Raw genomic sequence first — 16,920 nt, 5'->3', positions numbered from 1 at the left:
ATTATCCTCTGAAATTCCTTACTGCTTATTGGGAGACCCGGGTTCGATTCCCGGCGGGCGCGCATGTGGTTCGGATTCCACGTTAATCAGTAGGTCCACGTCTCATATAGCCTCGCTGCTGCAAGGGACGTTAAATTCAAAATCAACTCAACTCTTTACTGCTTATAGGTTTAACGTACAAAATTTTCATTTGAAAGATTTTCTTTTCTAACATCGAAAATACTCCCCCCCCCCTCACTGTTTCTTTTATAGGTAGATCCAAGGAAGGCTTTGGGCTATACTTTTTGCCTGTTAAATACAAATTTACATTGGATAAAATTACTCTTATGAAACTTGATTCTGCTCTACAACAAAAACACCTATGCCCCTTTTCTTGTGCGAATGGGGGATCTGGCTTTGCAACATTTTGGATGCTTTCTTCTTTCAAACTTAAGCTCTTATCAGTGTACTGATCACAGACTTATTTTGTATCATGTCTCAAAGTGACTACGAATACTTATTGAATCGAACCTAAAGTTGAATCCTAACAATTCACGAGTTTATGGAAGAGACACTAGTGTTGTATAAAATAAACAACTCGGATACATATGTAGGGACAAGCGACTGAGAAAATTTTTATAGAATACAAAAGACAGGGTTTCAGGAGGATAGCATCTTTTGACACATATATAGGAGTTATTGTCAGGTAGATATAAATTTTATTAATATTTATTTACTTACGCCAATAGTTCTGAATTCAGAAACGTTTTAAGTGTCCGAACCTGGTTAACACCAAAGAGCGTGTTCCCTACTGGTTAAGACACGGAGCTATGTGCACTACCTGCCTACACAATCTATTACTACTACTCTTATTCTTATTTTGATTTTTCTTCTTCTTCTTCTTCTTCTTCTTATTATTATTATTACAGTAGACGCCCGAGGGATCCGGCGTAATTTGGCGGAAGGGCAGACCAGATAACAGAAAAGCCAGATCGGCCAGAGTTCTATGAACTCACTAAGCATACCTCAATAACAATTTATAAATACAGTACTGTACGTACTGTACAGTTATAATCAGGAACAGCGGAAAGCGTACCTTATTGGGATCAGTTACACACTGACCAAACAACGCAGGGTGTCTACTAAAATTTCAAAATTAAATTTTGTGATCTTTTCTTTCCCAAACCATAAAATTTCGAAAATTTCTCAAGAGTGAATTTGGATACGAATTGGGCAGAATTTTCATGCATGCGATAGAAGCATGCTTTGCTTGCAACTTGTTAGCATCTAAAGCCGACCATAGACATTTTTGGTGGTTAATTTTTACGTTTTATAGAAAAAAAAAGTGACCCGAAAGTTTTTCTCGACTTTCATGACCATTATCTGATTTTGTGACTTTTTCGGGACTTCCGTGACCGATAGACACCCTGCAATGAACAAGGAACAGAACGCTACTTTTTTTTCCTGTCATAAGTTGTATTTTACAGACGACACGTAGGAGGATCGTAGCAGACATCCGCTTTCAATGCCTTGGCAATGTTGCCGAACGCAACGCCTTGCCTTCCTCATTTAATTATGATAAAAGGAAATTAGGCCGGATAGTGTGGAAGCCGGGTACTCGGGAGTCTACTGTATTATTATTTTAATACTTTATGTTGTTATCGAACTGCTGATCTTTATAACAATTCTCAACCTCACCTCTCCTCCTTAATAGAATTCTGATTACGCTTATTCATACCATGTGAAGTATTACTACTATGAGATTAAAAAAAAAGTTTTGGAAGGAAAAACTCAAGAGCCAATCCTACTTGATACACAATTTTAAAAATAAATAAATAAATAAATAAAATATAAAGTAACTGAAAAGAAATATAAATCTGAACTCTTGTAATGCGGATAACAATAATAATTATAATATTAACAATAACAATCAAAGATAATTTCGAACTGTGAAGGAAATAAATGAAATCCAATTTTGAATATATGGAGAGTGCTTTACTTCAGCAATGAATCCTAGAACATTATAGAATATTACATGATTTCACCAAATACTCGTTGCTCAATTTAATACATATTATTTTAATAATAACGTGCACCATTTTTATAATAATGACAATTTGTATTCTAATTTCTTTTTAATATAACAAAAAATATTTTATATAATATTAATACTGACCAGAGGTCTGTTTTCTCATGACTTTGTGAAATATTTGAGAATATTATGCGTATTTTGTATTTTTTACGACACCTTCAAAATGATTATTTAAAGCCGAAAAGTAAATTCAGTGAGAAAGGGAAAAAGAAAAAAAACGCAAGCAAAGCATTAGCAAACAACATATATAAAACTACAGCACGACCTCCAGCATACCAATAATTAAGCAAGCTAAATTAAACAAACCACAAAATAAAAATTAAAACAGCAGCAACATATGTAATAAGCCTCATTCGCACGATCTAAGAATTAGAAAATTCTACATAACAGCCTCACTCGAAAACTCATGACAATCAATGTAATTATTATTATTATTATTATTATGCGTCTAATGACATACAAGTCACAATTCGGGAGGGGAAAAAAATAGCAGAAAAAGCACAACTAACGATTTTCAAGTAAGAGGGAAAATAAAATCAGAACTCTTAATGAGCGCTAAAATTTAGAATCACCCTCCAACCAATGTAGGAATCGATAGGAAGGGAAATAAGAGACAATACTGTGATAGATTACTTCTCTCGGGAGCGCGCTGCGAATGCTGCCACCATTTTTACACTACTGCTCCACCCTCGTGTAGCTTGCATGCTACCATTTGACGCTTACTCTTTAATCTATGCCCAGTATTGTAAATTTTCAAGAGAATCTTGATCAGTTTCTAAATTTTAGCACACTTAAATGTTTTCATTTGTCTCTCCCTCGTATACAGAGTATTCGAAAACAACATTCACAAATTTCGAGAAACCATTTCTCACACGAAAAGGCGAACAACGTGGGTGCACAAATGCGTCATATCTAAGTTACAGCTGGAAAACAAAATGCTAGATAGAAAATCATGGTGCTTATTTTGAGTCTAGATTAGTGCATCAATCAATATGGAACAGTGGCGACGACAGTGCTGGCTTAATGTCTTGCAAGAAAAGAAAAATAGAACAGGAACTGAGTATCACATTCCATATTCATTGGTTATATTAATATAATCTAAGCTCAAAATAATCTCCATGTTCTTCTATCTGACATTTTGTTCTTGAGCTTCAAAGGACGCATTTGTACACTTTTTCCACGTTTCCGTGTGAGGAATACTTTCCCAAAGTTTGTTGGTGTTGTTTCCGAACACCCTTTACACTTAGGTACATCTAATGCTGTGTACAGAATCATCAGTTATATAGAAGTATTGCTTTGATTCAACATTGTCTCTGCTTGAACGTCAGAATGTTAGCGTGTTACTCTAACAAGTTTCTTCTGTCATGGGAAATTTCTGGGTCTTCAAAATCACTGAGCATGTTTACATATGATGACTGGCAAAACAGCGTATAATTCGCAGTTTACTCGATGCTAATATCAAGGCTTAAGAAATTATACTATATTGAAGATAAATTTTTTTGTTAATGTACTCATGTTTAAGGAATTAACTAAGCTTTACGATGCTTATGATTCGAATCACTGCAGGGAAAGCTAGAAAAAACGTTCTTTATGGGTTTAAATACCATTTGTTACTATTCCATTATGCTAAAAGATATTCCATTAAAACACTGTACCAGTATTTCTGACTAGACAATTTCGGTAGCAAAAGTCCGTTAATCCTAGAAATCCAATTATTTTACGTAACAGGTCATACAAAGGGGGATGGAGGGGGGTCTTGAATTTTAAATTTTGTTCGCTCATGCATGTACTCTTATACATAAAACGTGTACGACGTGGATTTCGTTTCGAAAGTCATAGTACTCTTTCTTTGATGTCGAGCTGAAAACACAGGTACATGTGCCGCCAATAGTACAGAACTGTTGCCTAGTTCAGTGGTATGGTCCAGTACGTACTTCATTTAAGTCAGAAGCATGGGGGATAGAATTACTTTTGGTATTCTGGCAAGATAATAGTCTGGTATTTAAATTAAATTTGTTATAGTTATCATATGAAATGGTCCCACGTAGTCCCAAGGAAGGGGCTCCTCTGACCTAGTACCGTAATTTGTAAGTTACGTAATAAACTAATTTTTATATCACTATGGCAAACTGTCTAAGCAACCGTAACTAATAAATAACTCAAAAAGATCAACTGGTTTGTTGGACATAAAACAAATTAAAAAAAAAAAAAAAATACGAAAATTGCCTTCTTGGTTCCAGGACCCCTTTCCCCCAATCCTCGAGTAATTCATTCGTGATTGGTTCATATGACAAAATTAAGGTAACCCACACGCCCAAAACGATCCTTTAAAGTTTAAATCAAGGATGTTATAAAATAGAGGATCTGCCCATACGTATCTTCATCATATGAACTCAATGAAGAAGAAAAAAAAAAAAAAAAGCAGCGTCTGAACTGACACGTCTGATTGGCTACTCTCGTTTCCGCCATGATTGTTGGCTCTAAGCATTGCGACCTTAGTGGCGCGGAGTGGGAAGAGTAAGTGTGGCGAAGCTGTGACGTATGGCTTCACGATTTTGTTGTATGGGTAGATCCTCTATTTTATAACATCCTTGGTTTAAGTAGATAAACTGTCTTGCCACTTAGTTTACACTACGGCTTCAAAACAATGTAATGTAATTTTACCTACAGTTAAAAGTACATACTTCTCAGTAGATAACTGTAGATGGCTTGCATAGCTTCAGAAATATGGTGTGAAGTGTTGACACAATCTATTTAGCGATCATAGAACTGCTGCCAGGTCTTGCTTTAGAAATATATATATATATATATATATATATATATATAAAGTGTGTTTTTCAATTTTTTTAACGGATGAAACAAATTCCATCAAAGGACATTTATCAACAATGGTGACAATTTTATAACCTAGACTTAAGCAAATTTCACAGCGCGTAATTTATTAGTCTTCCTTACATATGCGGACAAATTAACCTATTTGTCGGAATTAACAGTATCCTAGTCGCGTTATTTACCAATTCAAGAAATTTAATAATTTGTTTTCGAATCAGCGTGTGCTTAAAAAAAAAACCCTCAAGCTTCACAAAACAATACCAGTATATCCTCCTCTAGTGAGTTTAAAGGCGTGAAGGCAAGTTTCACTTGCCAGATAGTTATCGGAAATCAAAATAAAGACAAATTTTAATTAGTATAAATTACACGCTTCTAATGATATGTCAATTTAAAGCAACCAGTATTATCCAGTGAAAAATGCGGAACAAGCTAAGCTTCTAGAAATACGTACTTCCTTGTAGCGTACGTGTAAGCGCCATGGGATTATTCACATTGTAAAATTATCTTTTCATATATTTTTAAAACTTTTCTTCAATACATAAGTGTCTAATCTTTATACTTTTCATAAAATTACACGCGATACTGTTGAAACGCACAAAATCTGACAACGCTTATCTTTGGAAAATTTGCACTGGGTTCTACTGAGGATCTAGAACAAGAGGTTTCCCCGAAAAATTCGCCTACTTGAACAAGTCCTCAAACGCACTTCGAACATGCATGCCATATCCTTATAGGACATTTCTCCAGAGCAACTACGTTTTTTTATTTTCCTTTGCAATTCATATTTTTGCACGTGCATATGTACATAAAAATCAATTCTATGTACCGCCAAATTAAAAAAAAAAAAAAAAAAATGGTTCGTCAACTTTTGAATGAATTGTCCAACTATTGCTTTCAAGTAAATCCGACGATTCACTCAGAAGTTATTGAGGAAGGCAGAGGGAATTATTTTGCCTTCTTTGACATGAGTGTACCCTGTAACCGAAATAACACCTTTTTTTTTTTTTTTTTTTTTTTTTTTTTTTTTTTTTTTTTTTTTTTTTTTTTTAAAGAAAAAAACTGTCTTACTAATTCAGAATGTTTAAAATATAAATATATATCAGAACTGATCCGAGGTTTCCAACTTACGGAATGTTACCTGTGCTTGATGCTGCAAAATAAAGCATTACCAATCGAAGCTTCTAGCTACGCAATAATTTGATCTAGGTTAGGTTTCGAGGTTAAGTCCTACAATTTGATATAATTTTAAGGATTAATCAAGGGTTTCAAAATGAAGTTGAATGATCCGATTTATTTCACATATTGAAAGAACTTAATTTCAGGATCACTGAATTTCAATACGTATACACAATATTATATCTTAGAAGATTATTCAAAACGAAAATGCTTTTGAACTTTTGGTGTGGATCATACAGTTATCGGTGCATTAATTAACATATAATGCTTTTATTAATTTCAGAACAAACAATTTCAGTTCCTGGCGACTTAGAAAGGTTAAGTGCTCTCAATATTACAGAAAACAATACTTGAATTTAATTACTCCTCTCGGATTACCAGACAGGTGAAGGTATTGACATCCGACGTATCAAATGCAAACATCGTATTCATCTTCAGGAAATATAATTTTTAGGACGGAACAATAAAGGACGCCATAGCTATCTCACAGGAAAGGAACAGTCTCAATAGAGACAATGGGTTTCAACTCCCCCCTATCTGGTAGGCCCTTTTCAGGAACAAGAAACAGACATTCAACAAAGCCATTTCTCGTAGCCACAACAACAGAAAATTAGAAGCCAGCACCCCTCAGCTAATCAGAAGCCAGCATTTTCCCTCAACGAATCACAAGCCCCCATTCATAGCTCTGCCCGTAAGTAGTCACTATATATACACACATGCTCAGGTCTACAGTCTCCTGAAGATGAATGCGATCTCTGCATTCAAAACGTCGGATGTCAATACCTTCACCTGGCTGAGTTACTAAAATTACGCTGCCAGGAAAAATTCAATTCTTTCTTATACTTGAATTGTTCCTTCAATTCAAATTACCGAGAAAGGGAAAGATTTCTGCTAGCGACTGAGCAAAAGTTCGTATTTAAAAAAACACCTTTGAGAGTATGTAGTTAACGGGAACTACGATAAACTTTTATTGCAGTTATCTCTTCTTTTAAGAATTAATTAGTTAAATGATATAAAGTATTGCAGGATAAGCTTGTAACTCCCACGAACCATGGTCTTTCTATTGCCATTTTCAGAAAGCTTTCAGCTTTTTATACAAATATTTAACACAGTAAGGGTAATACGTTTAGGTACGCATTTCAACACTTTTTTTTTTTTTTTTTTAAATATCAAAAGTCGAACGTTTGTTCCCTGAGTTTGTGTCGTGACGTTTGAAAAAGAAAGAAAAAAAAAGTTCCGAGATTTCGTTATTTTATTCCTATCAACATTTACGGGCATAAACTGATACCTATTCCACATTTATTCTTCTTCTGTTGTGTAAGAAAAAGATATCTTTATGACTTAAAGTCAACATAATTAGCTTCATAAGCCTGTCTTCTAAAACCGTTCTTCTACATACCAGAAGAAAAATCAATACGGAATACATAGCATCTCAAGAAATAATCCCGGAGTATTAACATGCTCATCAATGTTGCTAGAAATAAAGTTAAAAAAAAAAAAAAAAGTATCGCAGCTTTTTATCAAATGTCACCACGCACCTCTTCGGTAAAACAAACTTTTGACTTCTAACAGTAAAGGTACTCTGCTTGAGTAACTCCGACATGACACTCACACTCTACGGACGCTACTAGATAAAACCACACAATCACTTCGAGAAAAGGTGTTTCTCTCTCCGAAGCTAGCCTTAGGGTTTACAAAGAGCTTGGACATGTAAGTTAATATTGCAGAAAGAACCTAAGTATTAACAGCATTACCCATTCACCTAAAGAATCCCAAAAGCAAACCAGAGATTGATAATTTGAAGGCTGTACTTAAAATATTCAATTTGAAGGTTTCATGATGCTCCTTTCAAAAGTTTACTGACGAGATTTCCTATCAGATGGAAAACAGACCTCTCCAATATAAACATATTTGTAAGATTTTAAGATGATTCAATGAACCAAATATTGGAACAGAGCAAACTCAAAAGGTTTTAACTGATGAGGTTTGGTTGTCTTTTTAATATTGAATAGCACAAGACAACTGTGAATTCAGCACTTGAAACGTTGAAAGCAATTTGTTTCACACGTAGGACAAAAACAACCCTACGGCATTTTAAATCTGGGTGGACGCACAAGGAAAAAAAAAAAAAAATGTTCATACTATCTAGTTTGTTAGATTCCTCACTATTAATGCTTATAAAAGTCTGCTTACAGAATCTACTGAGTATAGAAAAGCGTTTATATAATTTTGAAGTTTGTATTCAACTTTAAAACAATGCTGGCACTAGTCATGCTTGTGGAAACAATTATTGGTTCCAGTGTAGTTATATTTCAATAGCTCTAGAAAAACGCAAAGTAAGTACCTTTTAAACTATTCTGAAAAAGAAAAACTTTATGAAGGAGAAAAAGTTTATGAAGTATAGTGGGAACTCAGCAGTGCTCCTTTCCGTTTGAATAAACATGTTATTTCACGTAGATTTAAAGAATTCCAATATGTATGCAGAGTTAAACATAAATCATCCTTTTTTCGAGTGTGTGTGTGTGTGTACATAGTTCCGAAAATAAGTCACGAATTGAAAGAAAACCAGATCAGAAGAAGAAAAGACGGAGTGCAGGGAAGCCAAGGAGTCCTACACTTCAGGTACTCTACATATTTTTGTAAATTAGTGCCCAACAATGTATGCTGGAAGAGAAAAGTGCTCTATTTCTTTTTGAATAAATAAAAGTATTACCAATCAACAATAAACTTAATCATTAATTTCTACAATTGAATCGATAGACGAAAACTGGTCATGGAATTATGATAACGGAAGAAGACAACCAATGGAACAGAACTTCAAAATAGAAAAGGGTTCTTAGCAGAGCTATTATCTGGATCATTGAATCATCTAATTTACTTGAAATTATCTGATCGGTGACGTGAACTAAAGAACCAGATATCAATACTTTGTAGTTTCTTCTACAAATCACAGATTGTTTTGATATACATATATTCTTAAAAGTGAAAACTTGTGTCTAAATATCGATTTAGGCAGACAGAAGAAAACCCTTAGTGATTCTATATCATTTTAAACCTTAATTCTGGTATTATGAGATGGTAGCCACTTAAGGATGCTGAGTAAATGAGCCATATTGGTTACATATGGGTAAAATATTCTTTAAAATGAACCACGATTTCAATGTTGCGATTTCACTAGTTTAATTTTTAAATCTATTTGTATGTCCTTGCTCTCCCAAATTACACTCTATGATACATAATATTTAAATCGAATCTATTTTTACGAAACTTTCAAACTATTTCAAAGGAAACTTTCAAGCTAATTTCAAGAATAAATCAAACAAATTAAGCCATTAAATGGGCTAGATGAAACCAAAATGGCACATTTAGTCTACAATTATAATTTGTATTATGAATAATGGCCTCTTCAGCTGTCTCCAGACAAAGCAGTAATTTGATGAAATTATTTAATATATTATGGCTATTGCGTTATTTTATTTTTATTCGCAACCCATATGGAAAACTGAATATTACCCTTAACATTTTTGCTTACACATAATTTAAAAGCACAAGAGACTTCATTATAATTACAATTTCCTGGAACAACACGAAACGAGTAATTGATATCTGGTTCTTTAACTTAAAAAAAAAAAAATGCGTTACGTCACTCAATATACACAAAAAATATGTATCTACAGAATTAAAGCATAATAGATTGTGAAGCCCATACACCTTTGTGAAAATTACAATATTAAGTCCTCTAAATGTAATTTATGAGAGAAAATCTTGCATCTTCCAAGATTTCAGGATCAAAAAATAGCAATTTCTGATAAACTACAGCAAAAGAGTAGAAGTAATAAGCGATTCCCAAACGATCAAAACACATACAAAGTGAGAAAAATCCTTCTAATAAGACTTAAAATTGTGAAATAAATTCCGAGAAAAATGAACTGTTAGTATGAAGAAGATACATTGTGCAAAGTAAGATATCTTTTATCTGTTCTCTAAAAATCACTAAATGTGCTATTCTTTTTTGGAAAACAAAAAGAAAACTGGTTTTCATCTCTTTTTTGAAATACTATGAAGAGTAAGGTTTCTAACATTATTGTTTTCACAGCAATAAGATAATACCAAATTTTAAACCGAATATTCACAAGTGAAAAACAGCACTGGAATATCTTGTATTACCCTTAATCTGGCCTCACCTTTAGCTCTGAAAACAAAATGTGAATTAAGTAAAACAATAAAAAGATAATTCACAAGCTTATGATTCTGTTATCTTTCATTTACATTCACAATTTATTATTTTTTTTAATTTTTCTGTCGCCAATTGAAAAAGTTTTCTTAAAAAAAAATTGTTGTTGCTCTGCACTCATGCTGTGTAGCGACTCTCCATCTGACACATATGAGCACATGATCTTTGTTTTTTTTTTTTTACATATGATGAAATGTTGATGTTCGATCTTCACAAATAACAACAAAAACATGAAACTAAAACAATTTTTTTGTCCACTTTTGTTTCTTTAACGATCAGCATATTCACATTCATTGAGTTGCCGCTCAACTTCTTATTACTTATTATGCTCCACCATCCGGCAGCAATCGGAACTGTTCGAGATACAATCACAGCCTCCAAAAAAAGGAAATAAAAAACAAACAGTAATGAAATGGCGACATATATAGTGCAAAATCATGTCCAAAATATTCACTGTTCTGTCTTATTTTGAAATTAATGCAAAACTATAGGGAAACAAATTCGAATATTTTCCAAGAAAAATACTATTTTCTAAGTAATATTCTAACTTTGCCATGTCATGAAAGTAAGATCATGTCATGAAAAGGAAGGTTCAGAAAGTAACAGATCAGTACTGATGAGGAATCCACAAGGATACGATTACTTTTCAATTATTTCTCAACATTAATATACCAGTAATATCAAATTTCGTAAACAAGTACATACAAAGGAAATTACATATATTGTGACCTTGCAAATAAACAACCTTGAAGTTGTTTGAAGATAGCGGCTTGTTTGTGAAGTTAATACTAATTACAGAATCAAAAATGGCAGATACCTGCATGATTCTGATAGATCGTAGAATTTAGAAACAGAACTCATAAACGACAGCGGATATAGTATTTATCAATAAACTTCGAATTAAATTTCCTATCAAATTGATCTGATCTTTCCAACAAAGTGAAACAGTTTACAAGATTCGTGTTTGTATTCGAGAGGCGAAAAAGCAACGTTCTTAATACAAACAACTGGATTCCCTTTGCGTCAAATTTGTTATATTTTATATTTCCTTATACTTTCAGAGAATTTCGAACTTCAAAGATTCAAATGCAAGCATTCTATCAGGTATGTCCTCTAAATCAGTGGTATTCAACCTGAGGTACGCAATAACTTCTTAGAGGGTGCGTAAAATTGTATAAATAATACATTATATTATAGTATAATATTCATTAAATGCTAGCTATCTATTAAACTTATACCATGATACTCCTATTTATAGTAAAATTAGGTTATTACTGTCTGTTATTAGGTCTAAAATTAATTTCGACGTAATTACATAATTTGAATTAAGGAAGGATAGCCTGAGTCTTAGAAGAACACGCTTGAACAGAGCACTATTGTTACGGGACCCGAGAAAAAAAAAAAAAAAAAAACTGCTCTAAATCAAATGTCACTTGCCATCTGGAACAATGCTACTATATTCCAAAACTTAATATAACATTATTTTTACACGTATTTCCTATACTGCCATACTCTCTTTTCGCTAGATAAATACACAATAAATATGAACTTGCATTTAAAAGAACGTCTGTCAGGTTAACAGAACGTAATACTTCGTTCTTTACGAAACAACACCAATTTCTAAACATCTTACTTTCTTCAAATTAACAAAATTCTTTTGACCCGAATTTTGAGTTACTGATCTAGTAAACTTTCTGAACCTGCCTCGCACGTATACGTAGAAAAATTGGAAAGAATGTTAATGCACATACATGATGCCAGATCAATTAGCAACAAATCTATTACTTTTACTTTCTCTCTCTCTCTTTTCCTTGTTTACTTATGAAGTAAAGATTAAGAATTTTGAGACTTCATTTACGTTTCAGAAGCATCAGCCCATGTGAAACCGACGTATAAAGACTATGTACACTAATTCTACGACGTTTTACAGCGTCTCACCAATTGCGGTTTTAATTTCTTTACTTTGAGAATCTATTTCTTTTTTAAACGTTATTTATGTACACACATTATTAAAGACTAAAAACGGCGCTCACAAAGGTTTTGCGACTGTACAACAGTGCGACAAATCCATCTGTACTACAGTAAATATTCATGTGTTTATTTATTTATGAGTTAATTTGACGTAAACGCATGACACGGAACACAGTTTTGTTTTTGGGTGGTAGTCACTCTATCACATGGGCTGATGATATACTCACGTGTCTGCCTTCTACTATGCCAGCAGCTCAGCTGTGGGGTATTGTCGTAATATCCAAAAGTGATGCCTTGTTTTCATGTACCGTTGTAAATGATAAAGCTCCATATAAGCCTGTAGCACTTGTAACAGGGATTTCCCTGCTCTTTGCTGCATTCCCGATGCCCCACGTATCAGCAGAGCTCCTGTTCTCCTCCCACGTGGATCGTGGAAGGAGTTTCTCGCCTCCTCCTCTTACGATGGGCTCTGTGATAATGGGTGTCTCATAGACAGGCTCCATTTCGATAATGCTGCAATGTCGCTGGGAAATAGCGTATTTAAAGAATTCATACATCGACCAACAAATTGCTGTTGAAGGCATCTGGTAGAGAACGCGAGCCTGCATTCCTTGGAAATATCCTTTGATCCCTCCTACTCTATACACCGTCCTTATTGCGTGGAGCATCCCAGAGACCCTGGCTTCCCGTGTGTGGTGTAAGGTTTCTGCTTCCTGGGTATTCAAAAGCGTTTTACACACATCCAATGGCGTAGTGATCGCTGCCGCAACGGCACCGGCCACCGCTCCAGATATCATATGAGCTTTCGGATTGTACGTCCTTTCATTGTTGGTAATATTTTGCATAAACTCATACATCATAAAATGAATACTTTGAAATGGAATATTCATAGTCAATTGAGTTGTGTATGATCGATAAAATGCTCGCAGCCCTTCTGTCCTATAAAGTTGCCGAATGCAGTCTAAACAAGAGCGATATGGGCTGTTATACATCTGAAGTCTTTGTTTCACAACTATCACACACATCACATCATCACAAACACAACGAAGAGAGTATTAACACATTGTCCACACACACAAGGGGCACAATCATGAAAAGAAAGAAAGAAAAAAAACGAATTAGAACACTTACATAGGTAATGTGAAATCAAATAAAGTACAATACATAAAATATGAGAATATTAACTTAATGAACTATTGTGTTTTATATCAAACAATACCGTTTAATGCTCACCGAAGCATCCAAAATTGCAATCCTAAACGCAGATATTTCACGTATGATTTTCCATTTTCCTCAGTGCGTATGCTCATAAAAACATGCTGCTCGAAGAACTAAATTACTGATAACTCTCTTTTACTGTAGAAATATAATTAAAATTACTAAAGTAATCTCTTAACATTCCTTCTTTATAACCTGTGTTATATTCCTACTACCTGTTACGAGCCGCTGTTGGGTAGTATGTCAGTGGAAAAAGTTGAGAGCCCGTGCTGAATGCTATTAAATGATTTACAACCATGCTATCATAATTTTTCTCTTGGTGTAAAACATGGCTTTTAAACAGTAAATCCCGGTAAGAGTAGATTCATAACATTTTCTCTACAGAAAAATATTGTACATACCTCATACGTCATAAATGGTTTGCCTATTACGAGAGTTAAACACTATCACTACGCAATCGATGTGTCTTCTAGGACTTCTGTACAGATTAACAGAAATACGGAACCTCTCTCTTCCTTTGCAACGTTCTACAAGGCAATGATTTCTCCTAAAATGGAATACTGTTCACCTATCTGGACAACGTCACCTCCTACAAAATTATCTCGGCTAAATTCAGTTCTAAACTTTTTCCTGGCAATTGTACGTTTTAGAGTACCTCGTACACGTGCGATGACAAAACACGAACTGTTACGAACACTAAATATTCAACTACCTGACACTCGTCATAAAATTAGTGACCTCAAATATCTGTAGAAACTAAATGCTACTCCGAATTCCATTCAGACAAACACGTAACACATATTTTTTTCATATAGTACGACCTAGACTGTCAATAGTTCTACAGGTTTCCTAAATTAATACAATGAAATATCACATATACCCATAGATTTATTAAACATTGAAGTTGCACATAACTCTGCACTACGACGTCATTTTAATGGATAAATTCTAGTCAGCTATTGTCAACCTTTCTTGTTATTACTTTGATGTTGTTACTTATTATTATATGTTACCAAGAAGAAATATCATGAACTTCATGCTAGTAATTTTGATCATTATTTCTACAGTGAAGTTCTTTAAGCAACGCTGTTTCTTAAAGGGTACGCACTGAGGAAAAAAAAAAAACTGATACGTTTATGTGAAAGACTGCTATTTGAGTGGTTCGGTGAATATTAAACTTTTATTATTGTAAGAAAATTTTCCTCAAATCACAGGCCACTGAAAAGAAAAACACATATACCACCGAAACAGCAAAATGATACATTGGAAACGGAGAATCTATAGAAGCGATTGTCAATTACACTGCTGCGACCTTAAAGACTATGTAAATACAAGAACAACTTGCAGGATGCTAGTACAACTATTAATATATAAACTTATATTATAATTATTGGTAAATTTGACCTCTAAAAGAACGAATATATTTATATGAGTCTAACGGCAGCTAATAATCAAGATATGGAATTTCCTCCTCACAGATAAACGCAACATTCAGAAAGTTTCTTTTTTTTTTTTTTTTTTCGAACAGGTGATTACATTTGGAAACTAACTGCCACGTTTCATAATTTCCTCTTCATATGTGGTCGGTCCATATTAACACTTGGAAGTTAATAGCAAGTTCCATTATTTCCTCCTCACCAGTGATAACATTTATATATACACACACATGGTGATCAGAAAAATGGAAACACCTGAACGAAATTGCAACTTACCAGATTAATATGGTGTCGGGCCACCATTCGCCTTCAGCACAGCCTTGATACGACGTGGAATGGAGGCATAGAGGTCGTGAATGGTAGCAAGTGGAATTTTACACCATTCCTCGTGCAGGGCATCGGCCAGTTCTGTGAGAGAGGATGGAGGTGGAAATCGTCGCCGGAGTCGTGTTTCCAAGACGAACCACAGATGTTCAATTATGTCAAGATCTGGGGATTGGGCGGGCCAGGAGAGATGTTAAACTTCATCGCGATGTTCCTCAAACCACGCTGCAACAACGCCAGCTGTGTGAATGGGTGCATTATCATCCTGGAAGATGGCGTCATTGTCCGGGAACAACATCCGGACCATAGGATGCAAGTGGTCTCCTAAAATTGCGACATAATTGTTGGCAGTGATTCGTCCGCTAAGTGTGACCACAGGACCCAATGAAAACCATGATATAGCGGCCCACAGCATCACCGAGCCGCCGCCATGTTTCACAGTTGGGCGGAGACACTGCAGATCATAAGCTTCTTTGGGCGTTCTCCACACATAAACACGGCCCGTGGTTGGGAATAGGGTGAAGGATGACTCATCCGACCATATTACACGTTTCCAGTCCTCAACGGTCCAAGTTGCATGGTCGCGGCACCATTTGCGGCGTGCGAAAGCGTTATGGTCCCTGATGAGCGGTTTGGCCCGTGCAACACGACCCCGTAATTTCATGTCATGTAATTCGCGGCGGACTGTGATTGTCGAAACAGGGTGGGGGAGGTACTGATTGAGTTCCTCCGTCACTTGCTCCGCAGTGGCACGACGGTTCTGCGTGACAATACGCTTTAATACCCGGCGTGACCTGTCACTCATGATTTTCTTCCGCCCACTGTTCCGCTTCCCCGATGTGGTTTTCCCGTGTGTTGTGTAGGCCGTCATCACCTTCGACACTGTCCCACGCGACACACCTAACACAGTAGCCACTGCCGTCACACTCACTCCACATAACCGCGCACCAACAATTTGCCATCTTTGAAAATCTGAGAGGTCTCCCATTTTACACTACCTCCGTCTGCTGCAGCCATTGGACACTGCTGTTCCACTGCGTCTGACGTAGTATGGAGACCGACCTAACACACCACCACCAGCGGTCCGGCGCTGCGGGCGCCAAGACACCACTGCCAACCCATATATCTGACGTGTTGCCAAATACAGGTGTTCCCATTTTTCTGATCACCATCTGTATATTATATATATATATATATATATATATATATATATATATATATATATATATATATATATATATATACACACACACAGAGAGAGAGTGCTGTCTACTATATCAAAGCTTACGGTAACAACCATGCAATTCTTGTAATATTTCTGTTCTGAAAGCACATTCCTCCTGAGTTGCACACGTTTTTATTGTGTTTACAAACCTTAACTCAAAGGTAGTTCACACAGAAGTTCGGACACGAGGCGGAATACTGTACACGATAACTTTTGAGAATACGCTGCGATTTAGTGTAGACCAGTAAACAAGTAAACAGTTTGAATACAATGAATGAGATGATGTCAGCTAAAGCAGCTATGGATAAGCGCTTTCATGTCAATTTAATAAGTATCAACACAACGTTTAATAAAGTATCAACAATACACTACGTAAAATAATGTCTTCGCATACTATTTCTTTTTTTCTTTTTTAAACGAAGTATAAACAGCA

The 16,920-nt window shown here is 35.1% G+C and overlaps 1 protein-coding gene across 2 annotated transcripts in view; it reads right to left on the bottom strand.

The window, feature by feature from the left end:
- Positions 1-2,274: 2,274 nt before the first annotated feature.
- Positions 2,275-16,920, bottom strand: part of mfrn (mitochondrial iron transporter mitoferrin) — a 60,387-nt gene continuing 45,741 nt past the window's right edge. Inside the window, exons 4-5 of one of the 2 annotated variants that reach the window (XM_081734681.1) lie at positions 12,512-13,296; positions 2,275-10,688 (exon numbers count right to left, since the gene is read on the bottom strand). In XM_081734681.1, the coding sequence (XP_081590807.1) occupies positions 12,539-13,296 (758 nt within the window). In that variant the 3' untranslated portion in view covers positions 2,275-10,688; positions 12,512-12,538. Of the gene's footprint in view, positions 13,297-16,920 lie in introns of both variants that reach the window. The other variant, XM_081734680.1, reaches the window with a different exon arrangement.

The sequence above is a fragment of the Thermobia domestica genome, chromosome 12, assembly GCF_964235325.1.
Source record: "Thermobia domestica chromosome 12, izTheDome1.hap1.1, whole genome shotgun sequence".
NCBI lineage: Eukaryota > Metazoa > Arthropoda > Insecta > Zygentoma > Lepismatidae > Thermobia > Thermobia domestica.
Note: the sequence above shows the minus strand (reverse complement) of the source record. Positions and strands in the feature narration are given on the sequence as shown.